The 14,477-nt window shown below is 42.5% G+C and overlaps 1 protein-coding gene across 1 annotated transcript in view; it reads right to left on the bottom strand.

The window, feature by feature from the left end:
• Window positions 1-8,912, bottom strand: part of LOC128686730 (E3 ubiquitin-protein ligase ZNF598) — a 131,639-nt gene extending 122,727 nt beyond the window's left edge. The window contains exon 1 of the mRNA XM_070082375.1: window positions 8,597-8,912. Coding sequence (XP_069938476.1) covers window positions 8,597-8,800 — 204 coding nt within the window. The 5' untranslated portion in view covers window positions 8,801-8,912. The remainder of the gene's footprint in view (window positions 1-8,596) is intronic.
• Window positions 8,913-14,477: the final 5,565 nt, after the last annotated feature.

Here is a 14,477-nt window from a genome sequence, read left to right as displayed (position 1 = left end):
GCCACTTATATGCAAGTTGTACAGCAAACACAAACATGTCACATCCTCATTGCCATATGCAAAGTAAATCTATGCATCAAGGATAGAAATTGTACAAATTAGCAATCTAGAATGATTGTTCTTTCTCAGGAAACTCAGGAATACAGGAATTAAGAACATAAGAAAGAAGGAACACTGCAACAGGCCTACTTGCCTATGCGAGGCAGGTCCAATTCTCCCAATGGCTTAAGCTCACTGACCGTCTGGCCTCACTGACCTAGTGAGGTCAGACACGTCACTTAAGGGAGGAGCACAGCATCCAACCCAGACGTATATTTACGTTTTATTTTACATTCCTTCAAAATTGGTGCAATAGGCCTGAGTCGCCTAGACATGAGAGAATGGATGTGCGCACTCAGTGTGCGCAGTATCAAAAAAATCTGGGATGCCTGGGTACCGCATGGTAAGACCAGTTACATTCAGCTCCATCGTGGGTCAACATCATGGCACATCCTTGTGATTCACTCACGCCTCGTCGTATTAACACACTATTAATTGAGGAAAGTGATATGGAAGGTCAGTTTAGTGGATTTGACGAAGATGTGGCTACTAATAATCTAGGAAATAGTGAAAATATAGACGATAGCCCAGATGACCCTCAGCCCATCACCTCTGGGGTGGCCAGTGTGGCCACACCAGACCCTGGGCCAAGCACTTCTGGGGTGGCCAGTGTGGCCACACAAGACCCTGGGCCCAGCACCTCTGGAGTGGTGAGTGTTACCCATAGGCAACTACACAAGAGGAAACTATCATTTTCAAAGTGTTTTAGTAGTGATAGTGAAAGTGATATAAGTGACAATGAGATTGATTTTATGCCATTAGAGGATTCGTCTAGTGACAGTGACCATTATTTACCAGTGAAGCATACTTTTAGGCATCATTACCTACATTCAGGCAGTGTGCCATGTGCAATCAGAGGCAGGTCATGATCCAAAACCCCTGCAACTGATAGTGAAAGTGATAATGAAGGTGAATATGCGGGGATGAGGAAATAGTGGTGGGTGGCATGGTGCCTGGACCACATGGCGCAGTGGGTGGATAGACAAAGGACCTCCTGGCACCCCCTCAACCATGTGCTGCCTCCACTCCTGTCCCCCCTCCTGCTCTCCCTCGCCCCATGCCAGAGGTCCAACCTGCACCATGTGACCGAGAGTGGAACCGGACACAAAGTATATTCGTGCCAGAGCCTTTTGATTTTGATGCGAGTGGAAGTGGCATCCTGCCAGAATGTCCCCTAACGAATGAGTCTACAGAGTTAGACTTTTTCCAGTTATACTTCGACAAGCCTATATTGAACTTGATAGTGACCCAGACGAACAATTATTACCGTTATATCATGGACAATACACCAGAGGTTGGGGAATCGTCACGGCTGCGCAGATGGAAACATGCAACAGTGGATGAAATGTATTTATTCCTTGGCACTGTCATGCTTATGCCACATACCTATAAGAACAATATACGTAACTACTGGGCCACAGACCACTTCATCAGTACTCCTGTCTTCCGTGACCTCCTCTGCAACAGATTCATTCTGTTGCTATGAATGTTGCACTTCTCAGACAGGAATAGGCCCAATAAAAACGACCTATACAAAATCCGGGAAGTGGTTATCTAAATGAAGCAGAAATTCAGTGCCTACTTTTATCTCTTCAAGAATATTGTTGTTGACAAGGCCTTGATTTTGTTCAAGTGACGCTTGTCATTCAAACAATATACAGTGGACCCTCGCATAACGCTATTAATCCGTTCCTGAGAGCTCAATGTTATGCGAAATTATCATTAAGATAAGATAAGAGATAAGATTTCGTTCGGATTTTTAACCCCGGAGGGTTAGCCTCCCAGGATAACCCAAGAAAGTCAATGCGTCATCGAGGACTGTCTAACTTATTTCCATTGGGGTTCTTAATCTTGTCCCCCAGGATGCGACCCACACCAGTCGACTAACACCCAGGTACCTATTTGCTGCTAGGTGAACAGGACAACAGGTGTAAGGAAACGTGTTGAAATGTTTCCACCCGCCGGGAATCGAACCCAGGCCCTCCGTGTGTGAAGCGGGAGCTTTAGCCACCAAGCCACCAAGCCACCAAATGAATTTTCCCCGTAAGAAATAATGGAAATTAAATTAATCCGTTCCTGACACCCAAAATTATGAAAAATTTTTTTTTTTACCACATGAAATATTAATTTTAATACACACAAACTGAAGAAGACATGCACAGTTACATGACACTTACCCTTATTGAAGATCTGGTGATGATTGATGGGATGGGAAGAGGGGAGAGTGTTGATGGTCTTAGTGTTTAGAAGGGGAATCCCCTTCTATTAGGACTTGAGGTGTCAAGTTCTTTTCCGGGGTTACTTCCCTTCTTCTTTTAATGCCACTAGGACCAGCTTCAGAGTCACTGGACTTCTGTCGCACAACATATCTGTCCATAGAGGTCTGTACCTCTCATTCCTTTATGACTTTCCTAAAGTGGTTCACAACATTGTCAGTGTAATAGTCACCAGCACGGCTTGCAATAGCTGTCTGAGGGTGATTTTCATCCATAAAGGTTTGCACTTTAAGCCACATTGCACAGATTTCCTTAATATTTGAAGTAGGCAACTTCTTCAGTTTCTCTCTCCCCCCTCCTCCGAAGCAGTTTCCTCAGGTGTGGCCTCATGCTGATGAAGATGATCTAGCAGCTCATCAGTGGTTAGTTCTTCATTGTCCTCCTCCACCAACTCTTCTACATCATCCCTACTAACCTCCAACCCCAAGGACTTTCCCAATGCCACAATGGATTCCTCAACTGGCATAGGATTCCCAGGGTTAGCCTCAAACCCTTCAAAATTCCTTTTGTTTACACATTCTGGCCACAGTTTCTTCCAAGCAGAGTTCAAGGTCCTCTTAGTCACTCCCTCCCAAGCCTTACCTATAAGGTTTACACAATTGAGGATATTAAAGTGCTCTCTCCAAAACTCTATCTTAGAGTCAATTGAGTTTCCGATGTCACTACAAAGCACCTTTCAAACAGAGCTTTTGTGTACAGTTTTTTGAAGTCTGCAGTAACCTGCTGGTCCATGGGCTGCAGGAGAGGGGTGGTATTAGGAGGCAAAAACTTCACCTTAATGAAGCTCATGTCCCCACAGAGTCACTCTGCCAAGTCTGTAGGATGACCAGGGGCATTGTCTAACACCAGGAGGCACTTAAGGTCTAATTTCTTTACAGTTAGGTAATTTTTCACACTGGGGGCAAATGCTTGGTGTAACCAGTCATAGAAAAAGTCCCTAGTGACCCATGCCCTACTGTTTGCCCTCCACAGCACACACAAATTAGCCTTGAGGATATTCTTTTGCCTGAATGCTCTCGGAGTTTCAGAGTGATACACTAATAAAGGCTTCACTTTGCAATCACCACTAGCATTGGAACACATGAGAAGAGTAAGCCTGTCTTTCATAGGCTTATATCCTGGGAGTGCCTTTTCCTCCTGAGTAATGTATGTCCTGCTTGGCATTTTCTTCCAAAACAGGCCTGTTTCATCACAATTAAACACTTGTTCAGGTTTCAGTCCTTCACTGTCTATGTACTCCTTGAATTCATGCACATATTTTTCAGCTGCTTTTTGGTCTGAACTGGCAGCCTCACCATGCCTTATCACACTATGTATGCCACTACGCTTCTTAAATCTCTCAAACCAACCTTTGCTGGCCTTAAATTCACTCACATCATCACTAGTTGCAGGCATTTTTCTAATTAAATCCTGATGCAACTTCCTAGCCTTTTCACTTATGATCGCTTGAGAGATGCTATCTCCTGCTATCTGTTTTTCATTTATCCACACCAATAAGAATCTCTCAACATCTTCTATCACTTGCAATCTCTGTTTCGAAAACACAGTTGCACCTTTGGCAAGAACAGCTTCCTTGATTGCCGTTTTCTTGGACACAATAGTAGCGATGGTTGATTGGGGTTTACTATACAACCTTGCCAGCTCGGAGACACGTACTCCACTTTCATACTTAGCAATGATCTCTTTCTTCATCTCTGTAGTAATTCCCACCCTTATTCTTGTAGGGTTGGCACTAGAAGCTTTCTTGGGGCCCATGGTCATTTATTTTGCAGATGAAATCACCAAAAATGCTGTAATAGTACAAAACGTTCCAATTGTATGCTTGGATGTTACTGCGGAGGCTGGCTGGTAAACAATGCCACTGGCGGAACATGTGAGGCTGGCTCACGCCGCACATTAGATGCGTCTCGGACGAATAGCGTTGACCGAGCATTTTAGTGGCATGCGAGGCAAAATTTTACCTATAAAATGTATCGGTTTGCGGATTTAACGTAATATGATGCCAACGGTATGCAAGGGTCCACTGTATACCAAGCAAACGTCATCACTTTGGTATAAAACAGTTTGTTATGTGTGACTGAAAGTGGTCTTGTATTAGATGTGATTGTATACACCGGGAAAAACACACTTGACGATACCAGACACATGTTGGGCATTTCTGGTGATGTTGTTCGAAAAATGATGGAAGCATACCTTGGCAAGGGCCATACATTGTACACAGACAACTGGTATACAAGCCCTATGCTCGCTGATTTCCTACGTGTGAACAATACTGATATATGTGGAACAGTGAGAAGGAATAGAAAACATATGCCAAGGTTCAGTGGAGGCAGTATTGAAGATGCAGTGCAAGCATTTCATGCCAATGACATCATGGCACTGACATGGCATGACAAACGGGACGTGACATTGCTGTCAACCATCCACAGAGACGAGATGGTACAAACAGACAAAGTGAACAGGGAGACCAATGAACGTATTGTCAAGCCAGCTGCTGTTGTCGACTATACAAACAATATGCGACTCATTGACAAATGTGACATGATGATAGGGTTCGTTGACTGTGTGCGTAGGAGTCGCAAGTGGTATATAAAACTGTTTTTTCACCTTGTAGACATTGCACTGCTCAATGCATTCAATATATATGAAATAAAGACTGGAAAATGACAACGTTTTGCAGAATTCTCCTTGAATGTCGTAAAACAGATTGTAAAAAAGTATGGTACCACACCTGTACCTGCCCCTCAACAGCGACCTGTCACACCACAACCTGTCCCCCAACCAAAGCCAGTGGGGGAAGTGCCAGACTGAATCATCCCTAACTGTCACTACTTGGTACCAATACCACCTACCCCAAAGAAGAAGCATTCCCAGAAAAAGTGTGTTGTGTGTGCTACCACCAAAAAACGACCCCAACAGCGAAAGGACACACGATACATTTGTCACCAGTGTGGGGTGGCACTCTGAATGAATCCATGCTTCATGGAGTATCATACAATCGTGGAGTTCTAGAAACACAAGTGGGGCATGTAAATACTTGTATATAGCTGTAGATAATAATGTGTGATTCAGCCAGGTGTGCAAAATCACCTGTCAGTGTGTACATATGTGTCTGTGGCAATATGATAATAATATTGTATATATTATTGGTGTATAAGCAACAATTGACATTGAAATCAAAAGAATTACTGTAAAACATAAGTATCATACCAAGAAAACCAAGAAAAGTTAAAAAAAATGGAAAAAAATGGTAAATATGTAGAGTTTCTGCAAGCGGCTGTGCTCCATGTTGCCGTCAGGTGATCGCCAAGTATCAACTTCGCGGCCTCATATCTCAGTAAGTACTGACCCTAATTTTTTTTTTATCCTATAACACTTAGAAAAATGTGCTCTTTTTCTATAACAAAAACGATTTTTTTATTTTTCAAAATATTCGGGGCACTGGGGTAATGAACGTATATATACATTTGGACCGTTTATGGGTTAATGTGAAAAGGCTAGGCAGTTGCATGAGGATTTAATTAGAAAAATGCCTGCAACTAGTGGTGATGTCAGTGAATTTAAGGCCAGCAAAGGTTGGTTTGAAAGATTTAAGAATCGTAGTGGCATACATAGTGTGATTAGGCATGGTGAGGCTGCCAGTTCAGACCAAAAAGCAGCTGAAAAATATGTGCATGAATTCAAGGAGTACATAGAGGCTGAAGGACTGAAACCTGAACAAGTGTTTAATTGTGATGAAACAGGCCTAAATAATAATGTATATTAGAGCTGATTTCCTCTATTCTGCTTATTACAATATATAGTACAGTACTGTATAAACATTTAAAATATACTAAAAATGTTATAAATGGTGCAAGGGTGAGATTAAAACAATATCAAAGATGGTTGACACAAACCCACTGCCATTATAGTATGCTCCTTGCTTAGCAATGAATTCATTTACTGACGTGGTCTTAGGAACGAAACTCCGTCATTAAGTGAGGAGAAGCTGTATTTGCATCATCCTGAGAGTTGCTTTCAGTCACTAACTCCTCAAAACCATAGAATTCATCTTCACTTCCACCTCCAGCCATGTTAGAACTATGACTTGGGAAGAGTAGGTTCGCAATTCTCTGGAAAGTGAGGCTTTCCTTACTACGAGACATGGTAAACAAAGGGTACTGAGATGGTGTTCCCACAATGCTATGCGGGCACCCTGATTTTTTGTATACTGCGCACACTGACTGCGCAGACCCATTCTCTCATATATAGGCCTACCGACCTTCTTCCGCTAAATCTGAAGCCGCTAGAATTTTGGTGTAGTACTACAGCACCAACCCCAAAAGAGGTCAAGCAACTTGTAAACTATAACTAAGACCAGTCAATAATGAGTTTAAGTACTGGTCAGGTTTCATTATGTTTAGATAAGTTAGTAAAATACAGTAGGTTAGGTTAGGCTAAAATACAGCAGGATAGATTAGGATAAAATACAGGTTAGGTCAAGTTAGGTTAGTCATGTGGGGTGGGTTTTCTTCTTACACACATCAATTTTTGCAGGCCAAGAGCTGTTATCTTACATTAGCTCATGTCAAAGCCAGCCCAGTCTAAGATATTACCACTCACCAGGATGTGACTCACAACAGTCGACTAATACCTTACTGCTAGGTGAACAATGGCAGCAGGTGTAAGGAAACCATGCCCAATGTTTCTACCCGTGCTGCTGGGCATCGAACCCTGGACACTCAGTATATGAGCTGAGTGAACTGCCAACTGAGCCATGGAAATAAATGTAACCTGACCTAAGGAAATCCAATATAACTCAACCAAATATAACTTAACTTCACCATTTTTCGGCAGAAGAAATGGTACACCTTTGTTGAAATATGATGGACTGCTGTGATTGGTCCGTCGCATTATCTAACTCAATATTAACTGCTGATTTTTGGTAATATTTCCCAAAATAAATTTTTGCACAAGTATGTAATAACAACTGTTGCCAGTACACACATAACATGCTTTTATTTTGCATGTTCACCAACATTTATATTTAGGTTAGGATAGTTATGCTGGGTTACTGTTTGGGACAGTTCTACTAAATTTATATACGAGAGACCCCTCTTGGGCAAGAGGAAAATATCAACTTCTCCATACATTCATACATACATACATACATACACAGCCAATAATTTTTACAGCTGGTCTAGGCTAAGTTTCCCAGTTTTGATTAGGTTATGTTATTAAACTTGTCAACATAAACCATCTTTCTTGTTTAAAATATAATTAGCTTCACTGCACAATCCAATTAATAAAAAATTACGCAAGTGATATTTTGCTCATTATCAGTAAATAAAAAATTCCCACAACAAAATTATTTTCCCCATACAATAGATAACATGGCTATTATTTGTAATATAAAATACAAATCGATCCATTTCATAGGGAAATATACATTATGATCCCACTCTGGCTTTTAACTAAAAATAATAGATAACTAATGTATGTTCATCCCTATACACTGACTCATACTTCATAACATGTTAGACCAGAAGACACAGAAACCTTATAAAAATGCAACCCTTATTTAAACATGGCCCTCATGAAAATGCATGGCCCTTATTAAAACATGGCCCTCACGAAAATGCATCACTGATTGAAAAATGGATGTCAATAAACTGCATCACTTATTAAAATACTGCCCAATGAAAGCCTGAGCCTTATTAAAATATGGCCCCCCTCAAGAAATGTCCCTTATAAAAACATGACAACATGGCCCTCATGAACATGACTCATGAAAACGTGGACTAAATCATGGTCTTTATTAGAGCAAGACCTTCATGAAAATGTGGCCCTCGTGAGTATGTGGTCTTAAAAACGTGTCCTTTATTAAAACGTGGCCCTCATGAAAACATGGCTTTCAAAATATTACACGTGAAAACGTGGCCTTCAAAACATGACCCTCATGAAAACGTGGCCCTTATTACATCATGGCACTTATTAAAACATGGCCTTGTGAAAACATGGCCCCTCGTAAAAACAAGGTCTTCACGAAAACGTCACCCACATAGAAATGTGCCCCTCGTAAAAACGTGGTTGTGAAAACATGCTCCTCATGAAATCCGAAATGACAGCTGGTAAGTAAACAGGAAAAGAACAGGACTGAAAGTATCCGTAATCAGTCAGGCCAGCCCCATCCCCCCTCTTACTGACCACCTCATACCCACTTTACAACCGCTGGTACTCACCTTGGACATGTCTTTCCTGCATATCGGGCACTCATTCCTGGCACAGAGTACCCTCATCCTGGTGGAACATTCATAGCAGACGGGGTGATCACACTCACCGACGCTGTAGATCTCCACACCTCGGAAACACACCACACACACCTCATCTTGCTCCTGCTCCGCCATCTCCACCACCCGCGGGGTCTCCACCACTGTCTGCGACATGGTTATATTCCAGTAATACTCGTCAGCAACTCGCTAGAACACCACTACTCCCCCTCTGGGACTGAGCTACTGTTACTCTAGTATAGATGATGAGAGAACTGTTGGCACTGAGGAGCGCGGCAAGCTGGCCACCATAGATGGCGCTGCTCGCATCAATCAACATATTCTGATCTCTTTTACATCAACCCAACATACTTCCTAGCGCACACTTATATGCGAGTCTTTCTGGGACGGATAACTCAAGAAGTAATAATAATATTTTTATTTCTACAAGTACATGTACAAGGTATACAGACTTAACTTACATCAATGATATACTACTATACAGAAAGCCGCTTGTTATACTCAGATCATTTCGGGCAAATTAGGTCAGTTTTGTCCCAGGATGTGACCCACACCAGTCCACTAACACCCAGGTACCTATGTTACTGATGGGTGAACATAGAAACACAGTGTAAGGAAACACGCCCATTATGTATAGGTATACTAAAGTACAGTTACACAAATTATCATACATAGTAACATGTATAAATTACCTAGGAAACCCATAAAAAAGTCAAAGTGACTTATTTCCATAGTTAGTTTAATATGTTTATTATGCACCCCATACCCATCCTGTGGGCGGTAGTCAAAAGATTACAGAGGTACATAATTGGTCCAGGGACTGGACTCCAAAGTTTTGATAGCTGAGCAAGTTACACAACCCAGGGCAACATGGGTTTAGAACAGGTCGCTCCTGTCTGTCTCAACTACTGGATCACTACGACAAGGTCCTAAATGCACTAGAAGACAAAAAGAATGCAGATGTAATATATACAGACTTTGCAAAAGCCTTCGACAAGTGTGACCATGGCGTAATAGCGCACAAAATGCGCGCTAAAGGAATAACAGGAAAAGTCGGTCGATGGATCTATAATTTCCTCACTAACAGAACACAGAGAGTAGTCGTCAACAGAGTAAAGTCCGAGGCAGCTACGGTGAAAAGCTCTGTTCCACAAGGCACAGTACTAGCTCCCATCTTGTTCCTCATCCTCATATCCGACATAGACAAGGATGTCAGCCACAGCACCGTGTCTTCCTTTGCAGATGACACCCGAATCTGCATGACAGTGTCTTCCATTGCAGACACTGCAAGGCTCCAGGCGGACATCAACCAAATCTTTCAGTGGGCTGCAGAAAACAATATGAAGTTCAACGATGAGAAATTTCAATTTCTCAGATATGGTAAACATGAGGAAATTAAATCTTCATCAGAGTACAAAACAAATTCTGGCCACAAAATAGAGCGAAACACCAACGTCAAAGACCTGGGAGTGATTATGTCGGAGGATCTCACCTTCAAGGACCATAACATTGTATCAATCGCATCTGCTAGAAAAAATGACAGGATGGATAATGAGAACCTTCAAAACTAGGGAGGCCAAGCCCATGATGACACTCTTCAGGTCACTTGTTCTATCTAGGCTGGAATATTGCTGCACTCTAACAGCACCTTTCAAGGCAGGTGAAATTGCCGACCTAGAAAATGTACAGAGAACTTTCACGGCGCGCATAACGGAGATAAAACACCTCAATTACTGGGAGCGCTTGAGGTTTCTAAACCTGTATTCCCTGGAACGCAGGAGGGAGAGATACACGATTATATACACCTGGAAAATCCTAGAGGGACTAGTACCGAACTTGCACACGAAAATCACTCAGTACGAAAGCAAAAGACTTGGCAGACGATGCACCATCCCCCCAATGAAAAGCAGGGGTGTCACTAGCACGTTAAGAGACCATACAATAAGTGTCAGGGGCCCGAGACTGTTCAACTGCCTCCCAGCACACATAAGGGGGATTACCAACAGACCCCTGGCAGTCTTCAAGCTGGCACTGGACAAGCACCTAAAGTCAGTTCCTGATCAGCCGGGCTGTGGCTCGTACGTTGGTTTGCGTGCAGCCAGCAGCAACAGCCTGGTTGATCAGGCGCTGATCCACCAGGAGGCCTGGTCACAGACCGGGCCGCGGGGGCGTTGACCCCCGAAACTCTCTCCAGGTAAACTTCAGGTAAACTCCAGGTAATGAACTCACAATTTACAAAGGTAATGCACTCACAACTTACAAAGGTAATGAACTCACAATTTACAAAGGTAATGAACTCCAGGTAAGTCTGGTCACAATCATGACAAGTTACAAAGGTATTTACAGATTACAGAGGTACGTAATGGGTCCAGGGACTGGGCCCCCAAAGTTGTGATGGCTGAACTAGGTACAAAGGTAATGAGCTCACAAGTTACAAAGGTAATGAATTCTGTAGAATGGTTACTTACGTTTATACATGGCTACAATCATGAACAAATTATAGAGTAATGAGCAATTCACACTTCCACACCCGGTCACAACTGTAGTGAGTTATTGGTGCAAATATTGGGATACTTTTATACCTTAGGGATACTTTTATACCTTAAAAGTTAAAGCAGCCAAGCAGTGGGGCTTATTTCCATGTATGTCTTAATATTTTCACATAGTAAGTAATATTTTATTTATGTATTCTTGCGTAACTTACAGGATTTGCTTTACAGTGGTCTTAAGTGAACTTATATTGGTACTCACGGTTCATGTGGGAGGCGCCTTACCTCAGCTGGCGTCATTCTACACCCGCTACCTCAGTTCACCTAACAGGAAGTAGGTTCCTAGGTATTAGGCGACAGTTGTAGGGTCGTATCTTGGAGAAAAGGATTAAAGGACTCCAATGAAAATCAGAGTTAAGACACATGTGCAACATCTGGTTATCTTTATTGTAGACGTTTCGCCTTCCAGTGGCTTTATCAACACAGATTCTAGGACATATTTAGAAGACAGTAGAACAATATACAAAAGATGAGGCTCCCTTTACAGGCGAAGGAAAAGAATAACAGAGCGGCTAAAAGAGGCCAATATATCTGCAATGCGTAGGGAGACACTGGTCAGAGAAATAACAGACACCGAACAAAGGCTAAAGGAATCTTATAGGAGTCAGGAATCGCGGGAAGAACTAAAAGCCATAAATGAAATCGAAAGAAACCAAAATCAAAGTCGAGAACAACATCCAGTATTGTACCACTATTTAAACAAGATGGGTCCTACACAGATGACAGCAAAGAAATGAGTGAGCTACTCAAGTCCCCCCCCCCCTCAAGGAAGGTTCAAACTTTCAAACTTTATTCTCTATAAGTATTACAATGCTGAGTTTACAGAATTTGGTACCAACAATACCACCAGTCCGATAACATTCTTCTTTGCAAATATACAGGGTCTAAAGCCAGCTACAAACAACAAAATACCTTTCATCCGTGGACTGCTTGCAGAGGCAAAGGCAATGTTCGCGGCTTTCACTGAGACCCACATAAAGGATCACTTGGACAACGAAGTATGGATCCCAGGTTACAACCTATACAGATGTGACAGAGTGAACAGGCAAAAGGGGGGGGTTGGCCTGTACATTGCAGAGTCACTTGTTTGCACAGAACTGCTTAATGCCTCAAATGACGTAGTGGAAGTTTTAGCAGTAAAGGTCGAGAACCAAAACCTAGTCATTGTGGTAGTCTACAAGCCTCCGGATGCAACATCCCAGCAATTCCAGGAACAGCTGTTAAAAATTGACCACTGTCTGGAAAATCTTCCAGCTCCTGCACCCAACATCTTGCTCCTGGGGGATTTCAACTTAAGGCACCTAAAATGGAGGAATATAGCAAATAATATTGTTGCAGAAATAACACCAGGAGGCAGCTCTGATGAAAACTCACACTCACACGAGCTTTTAAATCTCTGCACAAAATTCAATTTAAACCAGCAAATAATAGAGCCTACAAGACTGGAGAATACACTAGACCTCATCTTCACTAACAATGATGATCTGATAAGAAATGTCACCATATCAAAAACAATATACTCAGATCACAACATAATTGAGGTTCAGACATGTATGCATGGAGCCCCAGACCGACAAAATGAGACTAGTCATGAGGGAGCATTCACCAAATTCAACTTCAATAACAAAAACATAAAGTGGGACCAAGTAAACCAAGTCCTAACCGATATAAGCTGGGAAGATATACTAAGCAACACAGACCCAAACTTATGCCTAGAACAGATTAACTCGGTGGCACTCGATGTATGCACAAGGCTTATTCCTCTAAGAAAAAGGAGGAGTAGATGTAAAATAGAAAGAGACAGGCGCTCCCTTTACAGGCGACGGAAAAGAATAACAGAGCGGCTAAAAGAGGTCAATATATCTGAAATGCGCAGGGAGACACTGGTCAGAGAAATAGCAAGCATCGAACTTAAGCTAAAAGAATCCTTTAGGAGTCAGGAATCGCGGGAAGAACTAAAAGCCATAAATGAAATCGAAAGAAACCCAAAGTATTTCTTCTCCTATGCCAAATCAAAATCGAGAACAACGTCCAGTATTGGGCCCCTACTTAAACAAGATGGGTCCTACACAGATGACAGCAAGGAAATGAGTGAGCTACTCAAGTCCCAATATGACTCAGTTTTTAGCAAGCCGCTAACCAGACTGAGAGTCGAAGACCAAAATGAATTTTTTATGAGAGAGCCACAAAATTTGACTAACACAAGCCTATCCGATGTTATCCTGACGCCAAATGACTTCGAACAGGCGATAAATGACATGCCCATGCACTCTGCCCCAGGGCCAGACTCATGGAACTCTGTGTTCATCAAGAACTGCAAGAAGCCCCTATCACGAGCCTTTTCCATCCTATGGAGAGGGAGCATGGACACGGGGGTCGTCCCTCAGTTACTAAAAACAACAGACATAGCCCCACTCCACAAAGGGGGCAGTAAAGCAACAGCAAAGAACTACAGACCAATAGCACTAACATCCCATATCATAAAAATCTTTGAAAGGGTCCTAAGAAGCAAGATCACCACCCATCTAGAAACCCATCAGTTACACAACCCAGGGCAACATGGGTTTAGAACAGGTCGCTCCTGTCTGTCTCAACTACTGGATCACTACGACAAGGTCCTAAATGCACTAGAAGACAAAAAGAATGCAGATGTAATATATACAGACTTTGCAAAAGCCTTCGACAAGTGTGACCATGGCGTAATAGCGCACAAAATGCGCGCTAAAGGAATAACAGGAAAAGTCGGTCGATGGATCTATAATTTCCTCACTAACAGAACACAGAGAGTAGTCGTCAACAGAGTAAAGTCCGAGGCAGCTACGGTGAAAAGCTCTGTCCCACAAGGCACAGTACTAGCTCCCATCTTGTTCCTCATCCTCATATCCGACATAGACAAGGATGTCAGCCACAGCACCGTGTCTTCCTTTGCAGATGACACCCGAATCTGCATGACAGTGTCTTCCATTGCAGACACTGCAAGGCTCCAGGCGGACATCAACCAAATCTTTCAGTGGGCTGCAGAAAACAATATGAAGTTCAACGATGAGAAATTTCAATTACTCAGATATGGTAAACATGAGGAAATTAAATCTTCATCAGAGTACAAAACAAATTCTGGCCACAAAATAGAGCGAAACACCAACGTCAAAGACCTAGGAGTGATTATGTCGGAGGATCTCACCTTCAAGGACCATAACATTGTATCAATCGCATCTGCTAGAAAAATGACAGGATGGATAATGAGAACCTTCAAAACTAGGGAGGCCAAGCCCATGATGACACTC

Source organism: Cherax quadricarinatus, chromosome 7 (assembly GCF_038502225.1).
Source record: "Cherax quadricarinatus isolate ZL_2023a chromosome 7, ASM3850222v1, whole genome shotgun sequence".
Classification (NCBI taxonomy): Eukaryota; Metazoa; Arthropoda; class Malacostraca; order Decapoda; family Parastacidae; genus Cherax; species Cherax quadricarinatus.
The sequence above is the reverse complement of the archived record's forward strand: the minus strand, read 5'-3'. Positions and strand labels throughout refer to the sequence as shown.